This window comes from Hevea brasiliensis, chromosome 15 (assembly GCF_030052815.1).
Source record: "Hevea brasiliensis isolate MT/VB/25A 57/8 chromosome 15, ASM3005281v1, whole genome shotgun sequence".
NCBI lineage: Eukaryota > Viridiplantae > Streptophyta > Magnoliopsida > Malpighiales > Euphorbiaceae > Hevea > Hevea brasiliensis.
Window position 1 is genome coordinate 46,107,059 of NC_079507.1, and position 21,553 is coordinate 46,128,611.

The following is a 21,553-nucleotide window of genomic DNA, read 5'->3' on the forward strand; positions in this document are numbered from 1 at the left end:
CAATTTTAACTGAAGGCTTATTCCTTTCCCCTATCCCCAATCTTTTGAGCATTCTATTGTGTCTCAAACAGTGGTAAATAAAAATTTCTATTTGGTGATTTTGAACTTTACAGATCTAGCTGGAAACAAACAAAGGGGAAAAAACTAAAAATTCATTTTTGAAACATGTTGAATTTTATGATGAAGCATGGTGATTTTTGTTGCTTCTATGAGACAATATATTGATAGGAATCATCTTTTGTTGACAATTTTGATTACTCATGCTTGATATATGCAATGGTGCTGCTGGATGTGACATCATAAAACTATGTGTCACCTTAAGGCTTAAATGGTCAAAATTGAAGGGGTATAAGTCAATTTGGCAACCTGTTTCCTTTAAGCACAATGGTAAATTTCCTTTAAGCACAATGGCAAAAGATATTATATTTCATGTCAATATGCTTCATTACCTTCATTGTTTTTATTTCAAATTTTTATAGTTTTAATTTTTATTTCTTGTTTTATAATGCACGCTGTTTATTTGGACCATATATGTACATTCTATTTATATTTTTCTTTTCACTGCTTCTATTTTCTTTAGTTTTTTTACATTTGAGTTCTATTTCCAATGCAGATATTATGATGATGCTGCATGTGTATTGAGGAAAATGTTCTTAGATGCCAAAGCTCCACACCTTTCATCAGTGATTCCTCCCACTTTACCCTGGAAAGTCAATGAACCAGTCCAGCCTTCTGAAGGACTAACTCGTCAGGGAAGTGGGATTATTGGAACGTTTGGGCAATCTGAGGAGCTACGTTGTGTAATTACGGTTATTCGTCAGTATGTTGTAGAATTTTTTTTTTTCCCATCCATTTGAAACCTAGTTAACAAGGAATTCATTTCATTTGTGAGTGAATCCTATAGTACATTCATTTGCAATTGTTCTCATATTTGTTCTGCTATATATTAATACCTTGAAAAATGAATGTTATGTTTGGAAAAGAAATGAATTGGATCTAGTTTTAGAGAATGCTCCTCATGCTTTAATAAAGAGAGGAGAATTATGCTTTAATTAAATAATGGACAGTGTTTTTAAGTAGTATGGAATTCAATCACAAATTCCATCAATTTTAATAGAATTGGTTCCAAGTATTTTAAATTTTATGGAATTGACTTTGTGGAATTCAAATTGAGAATTCTTGTGGTTCTGAACATGAAAGTATATAATTGAAAATGTATTCCCATAAAATTTATGGAATCTCTTTGTTTCAAATACTATGTTAGTTTTCTAAATTCTTATATAAGCTTTATGTGGGCAGTGGTGATAGAACTCCCAAACAGAAGGTGAAGCTGAAGGTTACTGAGGAAAAGCTGTTAAATTTGATGTTAAAGTACAATGGAGGACGACCTAGATCTGAGGTGATTTAGGTTGCTCTTTATTTATTCTCTTCCTATTATGCTTTATATTTTATCCCTAGAAGAATAGTTTATGTTTCTCTTTCTCTCCCTCTCTCTCTCTCACTCGCTCCCCCCCCTCTTTATTTTTCAGACAAAACTCAAAAGTGCTATTCAGTTGCAAGATTTGTTAGATGCAACACGAATGCTTGTACCTCGTACAAGGTATCACCCTAAATTTTAAAATGATTCCAATTTATCATTGATATTGTTAATTTGTTTTGTGTACATTATATGTAATCTAACATAAAACAACAACAATAACAACTAAATTTTAATTTCAAATTAGTTGGGGGTCAGTTATATAGATTTTTTTTTTCGTTATTCAATATTATATGAAACCAATTTTTTATCAATATCAAAAAATTGTAAATTTTTTATATTACTTTCCTCCACTTCGCTTAGTATATGTAAAAACGCTTTTTCTATTTTCACTGCACTTTTGCAGTTTGGTGAGCACTTTTTGTGCTTTTGACTACTCTAGACATGGCCAAACCTTCTTAATTGATCCTTTGCCCTTTTTTCCCTAATGTGTGCTATATACAATCTGTGGTGAATGTGATCCATTTTAATCTTATCCATTATTGTGTTACCAAACATCCATATTTCTACCACACTCATCTTGTGAGTATATTCACTCCCATACCTATATTTTCTGACACTAGTTTTATAGAACTTACATTTCCCTTTGTCAAGGATTTTATTAGTACATAGCACACCCATGACACTCCTCCATTTGATCCATCTAGGTTTGATTATACAAGTTACATCCTCATCTATTACTCCATTCTTTTGGATGATAGAATTTAAATGCTTGCATTGGTTGCATTTTGACACAAGATTCTATCCAATTGAACCTCCCCTCCATTCTTTCTATGAGAGTTAAACTTACAATGTATATATTTTGTCTTATTTCTATTCAGCAAAGTTTGTAAATTGGCAATTTTCAAGTATAAATGGTTGTTCTAATATGCTCATTCCAATAATTTTATGGCTGCTTCGCTTATGATGGTTAATACATTCATTTGAAGTACATTAATTTTGTGTCTCTTTTAGGGGATATCTATTTTGGAATACAGACTGGTCATAAGTTCATGACTTGTGTTGTGGTCACTTAAGAAATAATAGGAACACAAACTTGAGCTTTTTGAGAGGTGGAGTCTACACTATACCATTCTTCTGTTTTGGTACCAAATATGGTATCCATGCCACATCTAGCTTATGGTTTTATGTTGAAATTAAATTATACATAAAAATGCCTAATGACTAAAAGGATTCAAATGTTTGCTGCTCTTTTTTTTTTTTTAATCAATCCTTTTGATCTTGTCAATTTTAGGCTAACCTTATGATGTTGGTAACAATTTTGGCCAATTCAGTGAATGTAAACTGGAATGTACATGTAAAGCTTATGCATCTATTTTAATAAGAAAAAATTAAAAAAAAAATTCTATTACTTTTTACTGGAATATCACTTGTGAGAACAAGTTCCATATCGATAATGTATAAGAAAATTAAAGAGCATATAAGTGTTAGCAAACCAAGCCTAAGCCATTTTGTTGATGGGAAGATCAATTTCAAGCCCAGTTTAGCGTGTAGCTTGCCAATTTGATATTCACGCTCCTGGGTTCAGAATTCAGCCAATTTGATATTCACACTCCTGGGTTCAGAATTCAACATGGTATCAGAGTAGGTTAGGACCCACTTTAGTTTCAATTCAATTTCTCGGTATTGCCGCTGCATTTTAGTTTCAGGTTTCAAGTGTCAACCGGATGTTTCGGTTGCCACTTGAGGGAAGTATTGGAGTATCACTTGTGGGAACAAATCTCACATCGGTTGTGTACAAGAAAATTAAAGGGCATATAAATGTTAGCAAATCAAGCCAAAATGACTTTGGCCATTTTGGTGATGGGAAGCTCAATTTCAAGCCCAGTTCAGCGCGTAGCTTGTCAATTCGATATTCACAGTCAAAATTCAACACTTTCCATTGTTGATAATAGAAACATTATTTTTTTTTCTTAAAATTTTCCTTTCTGAAAAATTAATATTTTATCTATCAATTATTAAAATCGATATAAATAGTTACTAAATTGCCCAAAAGCTTTACAATTTTGTAAGGTTAAGCTAAAATTGACATAATTAAAAGTTTTGGCTAAAACTGAGAAAAAGAGCAAAGAAATGGATTTTTTTTTTTCTATTAGGCCAAAAAAATTAAAGATTCACTGATAAATTGATTTCCAAGGTCAATTCTTAGTTTTATTAATAACTTCTTACATTTTACAGACCTGGTCGAGAAAGTGATAGCGAGGCAGAAGACATTGAACATGCTGAAAAGCTTCGTCAAGTTAAAGCGGTGCTTGAGGAGGTTAGCCTCCATTGAGAGGATTTCAATTCAATAAAAATGTTGGCATTGCTTTTATGAATTGACCTATTCTCAATTTATGGTTTTATTACTTCTGCTGCATGTGCATGTAGCATATAGGAATTTTTTTTTTTTCAAATGGAAAACTTTCTAACTTATTCTGTTGGGAAAGCAATGTTCTGGGTGTTGTAGTTAGGTCATAATTTGGTTGATGTTAACACCTTAACTTGCATTTCAGCAATTGTGAAAAGTAATGGCTATGATTGTAGGGTCGTGTGCGAAATAATCAATGGTCATGACATGTCTAATAGTTTCAGTTAAATTTACCACTTATGTTGAATATGCTGTTTAATTATCTCAAACTAGTAATTATGTCCTTTTTATCACATTTGTAAGTTTTTCTTGAATGCAGGGTGGGCATTTCTCTGGCATATATAGGAAAGTCCAACTAAAGCCACTAAAGTGGGTTAAAGTTCCAAAAAGTAATGGTGAAGGTGAGGAAGAACGTCCTGTTGAAGCTCTGATGGTTCTTAAATATGGGGGTGTTCTCACTCATGCTGGCAGGAAGCAGGTGTTAATTATTTAGAACTCATAGCTTTGGTTCTTTATTTACATTCATCTTTGAATATATATTAAAAAAGTAAGGACTGCTGAGAAGTATGCTATGCAAAATTCTTAATACCTTTCATCAATTAACTTTTACTTTCCCATTGTTGTTTTAAGTTTCAATTTTCTTTTCTAAATATTGTGCAGGCAGAAGAATTGGGTAGATATTTTCGGAATAATATGTATCCAGGTCAAGTAATGAACCTTTTCTTTTTTTTTTTTTTGGTAAAATTGATTCACATGGCCTATTTAATGGGAGTATGCTTACAAGAGATATGCATGCTGGAGTTGTTTTTTTTTCCCCCCCTTCTCGGAGTTCTCTCTCCCTATATTTTGTTTCATAACTAAAACGTATTTCTGATTCTGACAAGAACTTTGGACTTAGGCTTGTTCAGAATGTTGTTTCATTCCTTGTTCAATTTATAGTTTCTATGGTAATGGTAACCACATTAATGTTAGGATTATAAATGGATATTTACTAAGTGTATCTTGCTTTATTCTCAGTTTGGTGTGTTTATACAAAATAATTGTACTAAATTTCCAACTTAACGGGTTTTTGACCTCTTAGACTAGATAAGCAGGGGAGGGGGGTTTGTTAATGAGATAGGGAATGGATACCCCAATTATGGTAGGTCAACTGCCACTTATTTAACTGTGTTTGTAGTGTTTCCACTTTCTACCCCACTTTATTGGGTAATTTGGAAATCCATGTGGTGTCTGCTTTGGGCCATGAATTATGGTCATTCCTTATCTAGTAGTTTTGGTTCGGCAGACATCTTACAGCCATCCCACTCCATCTTGATCTAACATTCTCCATCTCAATATAACCATTTTGGATAATAAGATTATATGATATCATCTTTAATCCCTAGGTGCATGGTTGTTGGCCTTAATGTGTTTCACCAAATCACCTCACCTTGGCCAACGTAGAATCGAGTTCCTACTGCATTTGCATAATATTTTTAGGATTATTTACAAAAAAATGCTTGAGTGAGTAAAGAACTTGTAATAGAGAATGAAAAATGAAGAAGAGAGAATTCACTTGTATTTACTGCAATTGGTAATTACAAATCAGTATCCAAACAGAAAATACATTAGCCAAACAGAAAGAAACACTAGGGAATTCATCCTCTAGCCCAAGCAAGAATGCTCGCACACTTTAATAACGAACTTCTCTGCGCTCCCCCTTTATTCTAATACTCTATTTATAATATCTCATGCTACTGCCAGCTCATTCAATTGCCGTTACTCATTTCCCTTTGCTGCCTCTGAATTCTTTTATAATCTTCTGCATTAGAGTCTTCTAGATTCCCTTCATCTTTGTTGCCCTTTTTTACTGCTCTCTTTGTATACACTCGCTAGGGTCCAGGCCCATTAGACTTGCTCTCTGTATTCTCTTGCATAACATTGAGTTTTTACATAAAACTGGTTGAGTTTTCCTATAACATACACGTTGATTCTTCTTGTTTCAAAATTAGCAATTTTAGTCCTTGAGGTTTGTTAGTGACGCAACACTTTAATCCTTGATTATAAATTATGATTTTTTCACTCAACTTACATCCATTGCATTATGCTATGGTCCTTAAGTATTAAATTTTAGTTGCACTTTAGTCCAACACTTGATTGCCTTGAAATCTTGTACTTTTAACTGATCGTAGTATATGGACTAGGAAGTGCCAATTTTGAATTATGGGGATCAAAGTGCATTTTAATGCCAACCTTGGAGGTTTTTTGTAATTAACCCATATTTTTAAGTAAGAATTTTAGTCTAAGTTGGTGCATGACATGGTTTAGTTGAATGTGGATCGTAAATATACTCTTCTAGTATTTGCTTCCTGAATGTAAAATTATTACACGTGTTGAGCATCTATGTGTAATGCATTGCATATTCTTTATCTAGTTTTGATTGGCTAATGAGTTTCATTTTTTATTAGTTGTATATCATGCAAGAAATGTCTGATTTATGTCAATGAATTAAAATTTTCTTTTTTAGTTTCAATATGTAGCATCCTCCTATGCTTATCTTGATAAAGTTGCTTGAATTTTCAGGAGAAGGTACAGGCTTGCTACGCCTTCATAGTACATATCGACATGATCTTAAAATTTACAGCTCTGATGAGGGCCGTGTGCAGGTATAGCATAATGGCAAAAAAAGAGAACGTAGTATTTGATCTTTGGTTAATTTCTTTTCATTTTGTTTGGCGCTTTCTTTTCTATTCAAGTGTTTTAGTAAGGAATTGGCATACATTGTTTACAAGATACTTGTTCATAGATGTCAGCAGCTGCATTTGCTAAAGGCCTCCTTGATTTGGAAGGACAACTAACGCCAATCCTGGTTTGTGGTCTTATCTTTTGAAGTTTTTGATTCTTTTTGGATGTTTAATAATTACTAATGCAACATGCTTTGTCTAGGTCTCCCTCGTTAGCAAGGATTCCTCGATGTTGGATGGACTTGACAATGCCAGCATTGAAATGGAAGAAGCCAAGGTTTGTCTTCTCCTTTATATGAATTATACAAATACGTTTTTGTATTCAATGTATGCAGTGATCGAATTAGAGTGACCCACCATGATGTTAATTTAGTTTACTTGTATTCCCTTTGATTTTCCCTTATTATTGTCAAAAATTACTTTCTACTGCTTGTGTTGCTTGTCTTAATCTGGGCAGAAAGACAGACTTATAACTTTCTTTTGGTAGAACATTGGATAGAAGGTGAGCCTTGGCATGATTGCTCCTTTGAAACCAGTTGTGGAAACAACTTCTTTGTGTGCGCGCTTGAGTGTCCGCACGAGAGAGAGAGAGAGAGAGAGAGAGAGAGAGAGAGAGAGAGGGAGGAGTGGAGTAAAGTGATGGTTGAAAATGACACAACCTTGCAAAGTGGGGTGTGGACTCTCTTTTAGAGCATTCACTAAGCTTTATTAAAATTTGGGAATGTTGTGTAGGGGTGGCAACATTGGGCATGATGTGTGCACATGAAACTAATGTGAATTAGAGTTTTGAGTTTGTATTAGTTGTTTCTTTATGTAATAAGGTTAGCATAGTTTTGACAAAAAAAAAAAAAAAAAGCAATGTCATTCTAGAAATAGAAGAAGGAAGATGAAGATGAAGATGAATAGAAAAGCATGTGTATTTCCTTTAACAGAGGGGGGATTTATATGCTACTATGTTTACAAGGAAAAAGGAGAGGTACATTTATTACTCTTAAACTACTGTACTAAAATTACTCCATACTTTCAGCCCTAATTTATGGACGATATTCTACACAGTTATCTTGGTATTCCTTCTCAAGCTAGAGCATACATCATATGCCCTTAGCTTATTGCAAATGTAGTCGAGTGAAGATCCTTTGAGGAATTTAGTGTGGATGTCTGCCAACTGGTTATTTAAATTCACAAAACTAGTAGCAATATATCTTAGATTCGATCTTTTGTCTAATAAAATGACAATCTACCTCTATATGCTTTGTCCTTCCATGAAAAATTGGGTTTGAGGTAATATACAATGTTGTTTGATTGTCACAAATTAATGCCATTTGTTTGACATCACTGCATCGCATTTATTGAAGAAGCTATTTTAGCTGGATAAGTTCACAAGTGGCCATGTTTAGTATTTGGCTTTTGCACTTGATCTGGCTATCCTTCTTTTTTGCTTTTCCAAAATATTAGATTTCCTCTAATTAGGACACAGTACTCTGAAGGCGATCATCGAGATCGTCTATTTGAAGAAAAGCTTGCTCAATCCACATCAGAATATCCAATGTTCTATTTATGTTCCTTTTCTTCATATGACAATCCTAGTGCCCCTTTGATATGTCTAAGAATACAAGTGATTGCATTACAATGTCTATCACATGGAGCCTGAAGAATCTAAGTAACCACAAATACAACAAAGGAAATATCTGGTCGAGTGATTGTAAGACAATTGAGCTTACTAAGCAGTCTTAGATATTTATTGGGATCCATCAATGGCTCCCCTTGTCTAGTATGCAGTTTCTCATTTGAATCTATAGAGCTGTCCACATGTTGGCAATCTAATATGCTAGTCTCTTCTAAATTTCCTCTGTGAAATAACAATGCTCGTCTTGGATTATGCTACTTCAATCCCAAAAAATATTTCAGTTTACATAGATTGTTGGTTTGAAAGCGACTAAAATATGATGTTTAAGTTGACAGATGCTGTAATGAAAATGTAATGAATACTAGTAAGGAGAGTAAGGTTTGTAATTGTATGTGGAGGGAGTAAAATAGTGAGGGTGGTGTGTGGTAGTTGAATAGTTGTAAAGATGCTACAGCCTTTTAGGAGAAAGTCGAAGCAATTAAAGTAAGGAGTGTATAAATAGAGTATATCTGTATTAGAATAGGTTATTCCAAGAATCAATAAACAAGAATACTTTTCTCTCATCTTTGAATATTCTCTTCTCTTCTCATCCAATCTATTTCTTTTCTCATCCAATCTATCTCTTTTCTCATCTATTTCTCTCTCTTTCTCTCCCTATTCCTCTGTTTCACTAAGTGTGCAGGCTGTTATGTAACAGATGTCTTTCTAATTATTGCATATTATAACAATATTATCCATGTAGGCTATTGGATGATGGATTTGCCATAGTCATCATGTTAGTAGAATACTGAATGACCGCTTCACTATGAAGCATTCCAAATTGTTGAACAATAGAGCTAAATCGTCCAACCTGCTCTCGGATATTCTTTTAAACAATATAGAGATCGACATAGTTGACAAAACTAGGCTAGACTCTCTTTGAGCAACAAACCCCGAGGTTGCTCTATATATACTTCCTCAACTAATTCCCCATGTAAGAAAGCATTTTTAATATTTAATTGATAAAGTGTCCAATGATTGATCATTGCTAAAGAGATCAGAAGTCGTACAGAAGTAATCTTGGGGGCCAGGGAGAAGGTGTCACCATAATCAAGCCTAAAAATTTGACTGTAGCTTTTTGCAACAAGGCCATCAAGACTAACTTTGACAGTACAAACCCAAGGACAGCCAATAGCATATTTACCTTGTGGCAATTGCATTAACTCTCAAGCATCATTAGCATGAATAATCATTTCCTTAACCACAACCTTGGGCCATCTTGGATGGAATAGTCATTGATAGATTTTGGAATTTGGACATAAGTTAGATTTGAAATGAAAGCATGATAGAGTGAAGACAAATGATGATAGTTCAAGAAATTATAAATGGGATTACCATCACAAGAAGTACAAGTACCTTTACAAAGAGTAATGGGAGGTTAGCTACCTCTGCTGGGTGCATGATGATGCAAGTGATGTTGGTACATGAGATGAGTTATCTAGAGCAATTGGTGGTCCTATATCATCAAGAGAAATATCATCTTGGTTAGCCATAAGATTTGGATGAGGTTTACGTGAAAGGGGATTTAATCGCATATTCTTATTATATGAAGGGAGCAACCCTCATAAATCATTATTTATGAGAATTTAGAGAAATAGAGAAGAAGAAAGAAAGGAGATTTTGTGGAAAAATTAACTTGATTATTTTCTCAAGCTATGACTATACATATATATGCACAATTACAGTCTCCTATTAGGGAAGGAATATACAATTTTAGTAATCAAGGGGTTCCTTGATTATAGGGATTTACATCAATCTAATCTATACATTCTTATTTTAACGCTTCCCCTTAAGCTGGAGCGTACATGTTGTATGCTCTTAACTTGTTACAGATATATTCAATTTTAGTCCCTTGGAGAGATTTAGTGAGAATGTCAGCTAACTAATCATTTGAACTGACAAAACTTATAGCAATGCATCCAGATTCGATCTTTTGTCTAATAAAGTGACAATCTATCTCTATGTGCTTTGCCCTTTCATGAAACACAGGATTAGAAGCGATATGTAATGCAGCTTGATTGTTACAAATCAGGTTCATTTGTTCATCACCTCCACATTTTAACTCATGAAGAAGTTGTTTTAACAATATAAGCTCGCATGTAGCCAAAGCTATAGCCCGGTACTTTGCTTCTGCACTTGATTTGACCACCATATCTTGCCTTTTACTTTTCCAGGATATTAGATTCCCTCCAATTAGAATAAAATACCTTGAAGTTGGCCTTCTATTTGTTTGTATTAGAATACCCTACAATTTGTGTATGTCCCCTATCTTCATATGACAGACTCTGTCCTGGGGTTCCTTTAATATACCTGAGAATGCGAACTACCGTGTTCCAGTGACTATCACAAGGGGTTTGTAGGAACTAGCTAATCACACTCACTGCAAAAGAGATATCTAGTCGTGTGATTGTGAGGTAATTTAACTTACCAACAAGTCTTCGATATTGGCAAGGATCTTTCAGAGGCTCCCCCTGTCCAGGAACATGCTTAATATTTGGGTACATGGGAGTATCAATAGGTTTACAATCTAGCATGCCAGTTTCTTTCAATATATCCAATGCATATTTCTTTTGTGAAATAGCAATACAATTGCTAAATTGGGCAACCTCAATGCCTAGGAAATACTTTAGGTTTCCTAAATCCTTGGTTTGGAAATGACTAGTCAGATGCTGTTTGAGTTGCGTAATACCTTCATAATCATTACCTATTATGACAATATAATCAATATAAATTATCAAATAAATACACTTGCCATGAGAAGAATGTCGGAAGAAAACTAAATGGTCTACTTCACTTCGATGCATCCCAAATTGTTGAATAACAGTACTGAACCGACCAAACTATACTCTTGGGGATTGTTTCAGACCATAAAGAGACGGGCGCAATTGACACACCAATCCAGACTCCACCTAAGCAATAAACACAGGTGGTTGCTCCTTATTTTTCACCAAATAAAGTTAGCCAAACTTTCATTTCCATGGCTTTTCCTGTTCCTATTCTTCCTAACCAAAAGTCTTCTCCTTCACTTCAGGTTTACTCAAGACGACCTCAATCAAATCCTTCGGCTACTAACCCAATTGATGTTTCTTCTTATGATACAGGTCCACAAATTGCTTTCAGTGACTCATTGTTTACTCCAACACCATCTCTTGCACCAATCGAGCCCTTAACAGATGATGCTACCCTTCCTATTGCCCTTTGAAAAGGTACTCGATCCTCTCGCAATCCTCATCCCATTTATAATTTCTTGAGTTATTTTCATTTGTCACCTTCATGTCATGTTTTTTTTTTTTTTATCAATTTATCTACTGTCCCAATACCTAAGACTATGGCGGAAGCAATGTCTCATGATGGTTGGCGACAGACTATGAGAAAATGATTGCTCTTCATGATAATGGTACTTGGGAGATAGTTCCCTTACCGCATGGTAAAACTACAGTTGGATGTTGTTGGGTGTTTACAGTTAAGGTAGGGTAGCAAAATTGATCATCTCAAAACTTGACTAGTTGCCAAAGGTTATACTCAGATATTTAGCTTTAATTATGGTGATACTTTTTCTCCTGTAGCGAAAATTGTTTCTATTCGTCTTCTTATCTCTATGGCAGCCATGTTTCATTAGTCTCTCCATCAGTCGGACATTAAAAATGCCTTTTTACGTGGCAAACTTGCTGAATAAGTATATATGGAGTAAACACCAGAGTTTGTTGCTCAGGAGGAGTCTGGATTGGTGTGTCGACTGCACCGGTCTCTTTATGGTATGAAACAATCCCTGAGAGCATGGTTTAATCGATTCAGTGTTGTTATTCAACAATTTGGGATGTATCAAAGTGAACTAGACCATTCAGTTTTCTATCCATGTCAAAATCCATTTCCTCTTCCGTTGCATGTATTTGGTTGTACCAGTTTTGTTCACAATCTCACCCTAGGAAAAGACAAACTTCAACTAAAATCTATCAAATTTTAGATATACCTGTTGCATCTTATATTAAATTTGAGACTTAAATCATTTCTACATCATGAGATATGAATATCTCTTTCTAGCGTTGCTGATTCTGGTTTTCCATAAACAAAACTTTAACTAGGCAGCTTATAGAAAAAAAATTATATCTTAGAAACTACAAGTCTAAAATTATCAAATTTTAACACAACATTCGTAACATACTAAAGATCATTGTCATAAAAAATCATGCAAAAATAATCACTCTAATTATATCGTTTACCCAAAACACATTAGCTATAACACAGAATTTCATATCCCAAACAACATATATTCAAAATTCATTTCTTCCAAACCAAGCATTCTTGTCAACTTCAAATTTTAACTATATTTGCTAGACTTGCATATATAGATCATATCCAAAAATATAAAAAACAAAGATTAGAAACTCACCTAAAATGGTAAAACCATTTAATGCCTCTTCCCTCTTCTTGGTAAAACTATTTATTGCCTCTTCCCCTTCTTCTTCTTCTTTTTCTTTCTTTCTTTCTTTTTTGCTTTCTTTCATATTCATCCATAATAATTTTTTTCCTAACTTTTTACTAATTCTCTCTTTTTTTTACGATTACCAAAATACTCATAACTCCAATTGGATAATTAAATATATTCCAAAAAATATTCAAAAAATATTCTACAAACATCAGAAAATTATAATTTTTGTGCCAAAAATTTCTAAAAAATTCCATACTCTAATTTTGTGTAGTTCTTGAAAAATTTTTCATAGTGTTTGGTTCAAAAATTTGGGGTTGTGATCTCTGTTATTGATGGTTTTTTTTTTATTTATTGTTATGATCTATATATGTGAATATAGCATATATAATTAAAATTTAAGGTTGATTGGATTGGTTGGTTTAGGAGAAATGAATTTTTGAACACGTCTGGATATGGAATTTTATATTTGAGCTATTATGTTTTGGGTAAATTACATAAATAGAGTGATTATTTTTGCATGATTTTTTATGGCAATGATATTCAGTATATTGGGAGGATTGTGTTAAAATTTGGTAATTTTTAGATTTGTTGTTTGTGAGCTATGATTTTATTTTTATGAGCTGCTTGGATGAAGATTTGTTTCTAAAAATCCAGAATTTGCAAGGCTTGAAAGAGTTATTTATATCTCATGATTTAGAAATGATTTGTTTATTTTTATTTTTTTTATTTTTTATTTTAATTTATTATTATATAATAGAAATTTATTTATTAGAAAATAAATTATAAGTTAGAAATATAGGTTCAAAAATAATTTTTAATAATATACCTATATTTTCTGTTAAAATTATAATATTTAAATACATAAATACATAGAAATAAATTATTTTTTATTAAAAAATAATACTATATTATTGTGTGGGCCGGTTTACTGGAATTTGGGGCAAGGAGACCTTTTCCCTGTCCTTGCCCCACGTAATATTGGTGTCAGAGAAAATTGATCAAGTGTGAGGCAAGTTGGATCAGGTTCTAGAATTATTGCCATTCCTAGAAGAATGATGAAGAAAAACTTGGAAAATAGGAGAATCAGATCCTAACTCGACTCGACGAAACTTACAGATGCGACATTGCAATGGAGTTCGGCACTAGATTTGGAGTTTCTCGGAGCTAGCGAAGGGTAGGGAAAGTTCGTCCTTTGAAAAATGTTGAGAGATCTTTTCAGGTAATGACCCAGTTTGCCTTTTGACTCGCTCAAATCTTTGTCACGGTTGTTCGGCGGTGGAGATGTGGCTATTTGGTGATTGGAGAATGGTGCTTTAGAGCAATAGAGATTTGTGCTTTATTTTTTTGAGACATAGAGAAAGGAAAAAATAAGTGCATACCATGTGAAATTGGAGGACGAGAAGAAGAGGAGGTAAGGGAAGAGAACTAGAATGAATTGCTTGATTATTTTGTCGAGTTGGGATTTTATAGAGGAATGTATGAAAATATGACAATCAGTATCTTAATTACTTCTATGATCTGTGCATGATTCTATCCTTAACAATTTGCATAATCCTTGCCTTAAATACATAATACAATTCCTTAATTCTAGCTTATTATTTAACAGTAGGTGCAATGAGATCTCTTTCTTTTGCCTTCCGATAATCACCTTGTCTCTGTTGATTTTTCATTTGGCACAACCAACAGTGATGAATCAACATCTGTTGTGTTATTCATACTTTGATAGATGTGTAAGAGTTGGGCAGAGACATCTTTTAGAGTGGGAATAACTGGGCTTTTCAGGATTTGATCTTTTACAAAACAAATATCAGGTTGGAGTCCTATCAATTCCAGGACCATAAGGAACTTGTTCTGTTGTTGTTCATGTGTAGTAATACTATCAGAAAGGGCATGAGAGAATTAAACTCATCTTTTAGTGTCTCTGCCTGTGCTAAATAACTGGCTGTATCTTGATGATTTTGGTACAAATGGACAATATCTCATACAACTTTATATATGTTGGACATCATTAGTATACAACTTTTTGGCTTTAGTCTAGACCTTGCGATAGGTTTTATTGGAATGGAAAAGAATAAGTAATTTTGTATTGAAAAAGCCAGCAATTTTAGGTAAGTAAAAGTAATATCAGTAGCATTTTCAACTGAATGGTAATCATATCCTTGCCCCGTAAACCATAATTCTGCTGATGCAACCCAAGATATATAATTTGTGCTCCCTTGCAACTTAACATTAGTAATTTTTGGAGAACTAGCAATTGATAGAAAGAGAGGTTTAAAGTTTTCAGAACCTGTATTTGGAGATGCTCCTTTCTCAGACATTATGGCAGAGAAGGCTTGTGTGTGTGAGTTTCAAGTCAAAAAATGGGAACTAGGTCTGAAGAACTGAAAAATGACTCAGGAGATAAAAACGTCTGAAGAAGATCTGAGGTGGCGATACCATTGCACGGTTCTAGAGAGAGAAAAACTTGAATTTGGAAACCGCTGCAGAATGCTTTGAAGCTACTGTGCTTTGGTGAGTTTTAAGAAAGGAGGAAGTCGAGTGATGGACCACACTTGAATCAGGTAGCCTGCTCCTGGCAAGGCTGTTCATGCTATTTATGGTGAGAAAGGGTCTCCAAAGGAATGCTGAAAAATGACCTGATTTTTGAACAGGATTTATGTCATATTCCGTTGCATGTTTAAAAAATGATTCACATTCATGTTTGGGTTGTGACATGATTAATTAATTTTGTTTTCTTTATGCCACCTTAACACCATTGTACCCATTTATTGAAGTGACCTGAACACAACTTGCCAAGCTGAATTGTCACTCCTTACTATTGTGCTGTATATTAAAATGACTAGTTTCTTCTCTCATTCTTTTGCAGGCTAGGTTGAATGAGATCATAACTTCTGGTTCAAAGGCTGCTAATAGCAATGGATCCTCTGAATTTCCATGGATGACTGATGGAGCTGGACTACCTCCAAATGCATCTGACCTTCTTCCCAAACTGGTAACCATATTTTCAAGTGACACATTGTGTGCCTAAATATATTTACATATGATTATACACGTGCATGTTCACGTTTAAATATGTGATGCAGCAGGCTTGCATTGAAAAGAAACAGGTATAGCACTTGACTAAATCCTGGAAAAATCACAGCAAGTTTCTGCAGAAACTTTGAACTCAACTCAAGACATATATAAAAAATAAATAAATATATAAATAACCTGATCTTATTAGCTTCCAAATTATGTCCATGCATTATTTAATAAAAGTCCTAAACTGGCTTGGAATAAATCCGAAATAAATATGATTTGGCTACCTTAACTTGAATCCTAGAGGAAATAGGAAAAATAAAAGACTTTGCTAAAGGAAATAAGAAAAGAAATAAACAGCAGCACGGAATCTTAAAGGAACTAGAATCTGCAGGCTTCTCTCTTGAACTTCTGTTGGTCAGCCTGCTCTGAGTACTCTTGAGCCACCTGTTCTAAATCAGCATGGACTCTCTAAATGTGCTATTATCACTTTGACACTCTGGCTGCAATGATTTAGCTTTTACAGCGTCACAGTTAATTGTTTCATGCATAGAGAGTTGTGTGTAAATCTGAAACAAATTTATTTATTTCTTGGTCACAGTTTTTACAGGCTTGTCAGACATTGATGCATCTGAACTCTATTTAGATTTTGATTGTATTCGACTTAAATCTATGATTATTACATTGATTTCATGATTCATTCCAGTCAAACATTTTTAATTAGAATTGAACCTTTTTTTTTGTCCATAAAAGCTTTAATTTTTCTTTTAGTATCAATACAAGGTTTCAATATGGGAAAGAAAATAAGAGTGAAGATGCATTTTATTTTTCAGTTGTCTTAGGTTTCACACCATGTTTCTTTTCTACCAATGAGATGCTGCTGTGGGTATTAATTTCATGTCCCTTTCCTGAGAAAAGGAAAGAGCTTGAGAGAGATGTGTGCATGAGAGCATGCACACACAGATTTTATGATCTGTACATACTTTTCTAGTGGCTTTCTTAGATATGGTGGTGTTATTTCATTGCTTGTACTTGGTGTGAGAAAATAGAACAGAAGAAGAATATTGAGAATGATTGAAGAGCTTGATTATTCCCTCAAGCCAGTGGTGTCAATTTATAATCTGTACAGGACAACTAATTAGGAAATACAATCCTAATTAAAATACATAATTATAGCCACGATTCTAGCACCTAAATATATTCACACAATCAGTACAGATAAACATATCCTAGCTATTTATGGTACACATTTTAACACTTCCCCTCAAGCTAGAGCGTACAAATCATATGCTCCAAGCTTTTTACAAATATATTCAATCCGAGAGCGTTTGAGAGATTTTGTCAGAATATCTGCTAATTGGTCATTTGAGATAACAAAGCTAATGGCAATACACCCAGATTCAATCTTTTGTCTGATGAAATGACAATCCACCTCTATATGTTTCGTTCTCTCATGAAACATTGGATTGGAGGTAATGTGAAGTGCAGCTTGATTGTCACAAATTAGTTGCATTTGTTTAAGTTCCCCATACTTCAACTCTTGGAGAAGTTGTTTCAACCATATAAGTTCACAAGTTGCTAAAGCCATAGCTTGATATTCTGCTTCTGCGCTTGTCCTAGCAATCACATCTTGCTTCTTACTTTTTCAAGAAATCAAATTACCACCAATCATAATACAATATCCTGAAGTAGACCGTCTATCTGAAGGAGAACCTACCCAATCTGTATCTGAGTAACCAATAATCTGTGAATGACCCATGTCTTCATATAATAGGCCTTGTCCTGGAACTCCTTTAATATTTCTGAGTATCCAAATAACTGCATCCCAATGACAACTACATGGTGCTTGAAGGAATTGATTGACCACACTTACAGCAAATGAGATATTTTGGCGTGTGATCGTAAGATAATTGAGTTTTCCAACCAATCTCCGGTATCTACCAAGATCCTCCGATGGCTCCCCCTATCCGGGAACAAGTTTGACATTTGGATCCATAGGAGTATCTGTGTGTCTACAGTCTAATATGCCCGTCTCTATCAGTATATCTAAAGCATATTTCCTTTGAGAAATGGAGATACCTGTCTTGGATTGTGCCACTTCAAATCCCCAAGAAATATTTTAGCTTCCCAAGATCCTTAGTCTGGAAATGACTGGACAAGTGTTGTTTGAGTTTTGAGATCCCAACATGATCATTTCCTGTAATAACAATGTCATCAACATAAACAACAAGATAAATGCACTTATCATGGCCATTATGGTGAAAAAATACTAATTGTCAGCTTTACTCCGAGACATACCAAATTATTGGACTACAATACTGAACTGTCCAAACCATGCTCTCGGAGATTGTTTCAAGCCATATAAAGAACGCCATAGGCGACTCGCCTAAGCAACAAACCTTGGTGGTTGCTCCATATAAACTTTCTTAGCTAGCTTGCCATGTAAAAAGGTATTTTTGATATCCAGTTGATGAAATGGCCGGTGATAGATGGCAACTAAGGAAATAAGAAGGCGAACCGAGGCAATCTTAGCCACAGGAGAGAAGGTATCACTGTAATCAAGGCCAAAGATCTGAGTATAGCCCTTTTCAACAAGGCGAGCTTTAAGTCTATCAAACTGGCCATCAGGGCCCACCTTGACTGTATAAACCCATCAATAACCAACAATAGATTTGCCCTTCAGTAGTGGCACCAAATCCCAAGTGCCATTGTTATGGAGAGCAATCATCTTTTCAACCATTGCATTACACCATCCTTGATGTTCCAAAGCTTCTCTAACAGTCTTAGGTACAGATATATCAGACAAAATGGTGACAAAAGCATAGTAGGAAGGAGAAATGATGATAACTCACAAAATTATAAATAGGATGAGGATTTCGAGACGAACGAATACCTTTTCGGATGGCAATGGGAGGAGTAGCATTGTCTGTTGAAGGCAAGACCGGAATAGGTGAAGATGAAGGAGGGCAAGAGTCACCAGGAGCCGGTGTTGTACCTGTATCAAGCAAAGGAGCATCAATGGTGTTAATGGGAGGATGAGGACAACGTGAGTAGACATGTAGAGGTGGTGGACTAATTGGTGATAGAGGAAGAGTAGGAACTGGTAAGGCGGTGGGAATTAAAACCTTGGATGCGGTGTTGGAGAAAAAATAGGAAGATGTTTCAAAGAATGTTACATCAGCTGACACAAAGTATTTATTTGTAAGTGAATTATAGCATTTGTAATCTTTTTGAAGTCTAAAATATCCCAAAAAGACACATTTTATTGATTTTGGCTGAAATTTGTCTTTGTCAGGAGTGTGATCATGAACAAAACAAATACAATCAAATACACGCAGGGACAACTGATAGGCATCTTGGTCGGAAAACAAAATGGAATAAGGACTCTGATTCTGCAAAACAGAAGAAGGCATTCGGTTAATTAAGTAACAAGCAGTAAAAATAGCATCTCTCCAAAAACGAAGAGGAACATTATGGTGAATGAGTAAAGTGCGGGCAGTCTCAACTAGATGATGATTCTTTCGTTCGGCAATCCCATTTTGTTGAGGGGTATAAGCACATAAAGTTTGGTGAGTAATACCCTGAGAAGATAATAAATGAGTAAAGGGAGTAGACAAATATTCTTTTGCATTGTCACTACGAAGTATTTTAATAGAAACACTAAATTGATTACGTATTTCAGTAGAGAATTTTTGAAATATAGAGAATAATTCAGAACGAGTCTTCATTAAAAATAATCAAGTGCAACGAGAATAATCATTAACAAAAGTAATAAAATAATGAAATCTCAAAGTTGTACCGACATGACTTGGACCCCAAATATCTGAATGGACAATTTCAAACATGGACTTAGGCCTATTATTGACTCGCTTGGGAAAGGAAACACGACTTTGTTTCTCAAGTTGACAGGACTCATATTCAAAAGAAGATAAACTATAAAGATTAGGAATTAATTTTTGCAATTTGGCAAGACTCGGATGACCTAGACGATTGTGAAGAAGATCAGCAGAAGTGGCAGAGACAAGAACAATTGGAGAATTTGAAGTAGAAAGATGGTACAACCCTTATGACTCACATCCTACTCCAATCATCTTCCCCGTACTCCGGTCCTGCACAATAACAGAGTCGGCTGTAAAGGTGACAGAACAATTGAGATTTTTAATCAATTTACTAATGGAGATTAAATTATATGGGCATTCTGGAGTGAACAAAACTGTGGTTCAAGGAATAGATGGAAAGATTTTTACTTCTTCTATGCCTTTAACTAAAGTTTGTGAACCATTAGCCAAAGTAATTTTAGACAAAACCGGAGGAGAAACTAGAGATGAGAAAAGATTTTTGTTACTAGATATATGATTAGAAACACCAGAGTCTAGGATCCTTGGACCAGTGAGCGAAGACTGTGTTAGACAAAGTAAAGGAATTACCAGAATGAGCACAGCTAGAAGATTGCTGTTTGGCTGTTTGATTTGCAAATACTCCTTGTAATTAGCTCCAGTTAATAGGATAGAATCTGACACCTGATCCTTTCCATTAGGTAATGGAAGAATAGCATTTTCACCAGATTGAGCCATATGAGCAATTGATCGGCCCACATTATTTGACTGAATGGGGCGTGGTGGTCGACCATGAAGGGCCCAACAAATGTCTCGAGTGTGATTACTTTTATCACAATAAGTGCAATGGAGCCTTTTACCCTTGCCTCTCTGATGAGTACCCTGTCTCGGTTGGTTTCCACTTTGTGCAGCTAAAACTGAAGATTCAATTCCGGAAAAATTATTCTTATTGAGTGAGATGCGTAGAAGGCTAGCAGACACATCCTTTAGAGTGGGAATAACCGGACTAGTTAATATCTGGTCTCTAACATAATCAAGGTCAGGTCTTAACCCAATCAATGCCAAAACCATGAAGAACCTGTCCCGTTGTTGCTCAGAAATATTATCGGTACATGGCATGATAGAATTAAATTCATCTTTCAGTGATTCTACAAGACATATAATTTTGACTTCCTACTAATTTAACAATAGTAATAGCTGGTAAATTACCAATGGAAGAAAATATGGGTTTGAGAATCTCAGAACCTGTGTTGGATATGGGTGTGAGAATCTCAGAACCTGTGCTGGAGGCTGTATTGGAGGACTCCTTAATCTCAGACATGTTGGCAAGAGAAGCACACTGAAATGTTACTCAGAAATAGGTCAGAAAAGCCTACTGTATGAAGAGGTAGTGACAAAAAAGTGAGAAACAGGTGATGGGACCAGCGTGGTTGAGGCTGATCCTGGGCTGGGTAATCCACTAGGCTAGGCTGTGACAGCCACGGACTCCCAGAAAGTGACTGGAAAAAGAGGGAAAGTTCCTCCCTATGAGGACTTTGTTTTTAAATTTCAAATCAGACCCACCGAGGGCTCTGATACCATGTGAGAAAATAAAACAGAAGAAGAATATTGAGAATGATTGAAGAGCTTGATTATTCCCTCAAGCTAGTGGTGTCAATTTATAATCGATAAAGGACAACTAAATAGGAAATACAATCCTAATTAAAATACGTAATTATAGCCACGATTCTAGTACCTAAATATATTCACACAATCAGTACAAATACACATATCATAGCTATTTGTGGTACATATCTTAACATTTGGTAATACCTATATTAGTTTGATTGCTTCGGATAGAACCTTGAACTGTGCAAGTCAAGACTTGAGCAGTTCTTGCTGATTTGAAATCTCATATTCATATTCATTAATGATTTTTATGTGTGGTATGCTTGATGGTGACTTAATATGAACCTACCCAACTCCACCTCAAAAGTTAGATTACAAGGGGAGGT

General features: G+C 34.8%; 1 protein-coding gene across 2 annotated transcripts in view; it reads left to right on the plus strand.

The window, feature by feature from the left end:
* The window catches only part of LOC110649775 (inositol hexakisphosphate and diphosphoinositol-pentakisphosphate kinase VIP2), a 38,406-nt gene that overhangs the window by 10,143 nt on the left and 6,710 nt on the right, over positions 1-21,553 (plus strand). For both annotated transcript variants that reach the window (XM_021804471.2, XM_021804472.2), the window contains exons 12-21: positions 614-820; positions 1,300-1,399; positions 1,530-1,600; positions 3,716-3,797; positions 4,207-4,365; positions 4,548-4,590; positions 6,450-6,532; positions 6,673-6,735; positions 6,813-6,887; positions 15,572-15,697. In XM_021804471.2, the coding sequence (XP_021660163.1) occupies positions 614-820; positions 1,300-1,399; positions 1,530-1,600; positions 3,716-3,797; positions 4,207-4,365; positions 4,548-4,590; positions 6,450-6,532; positions 6,673-6,735; positions 6,813-6,887; positions 15,572-15,697 (1,009 nt within the window). The remainder of the gene's footprint in view (positions 1-613; positions 821-1,299; positions 1,400-1,529; positions 1,601-3,715; positions 3,798-4,206; positions 4,366-4,547; positions 4,591-6,449; positions 6,533-6,672; positions 6,736-6,812; positions 6,888-15,571; positions 15,698-21,553) is intronic.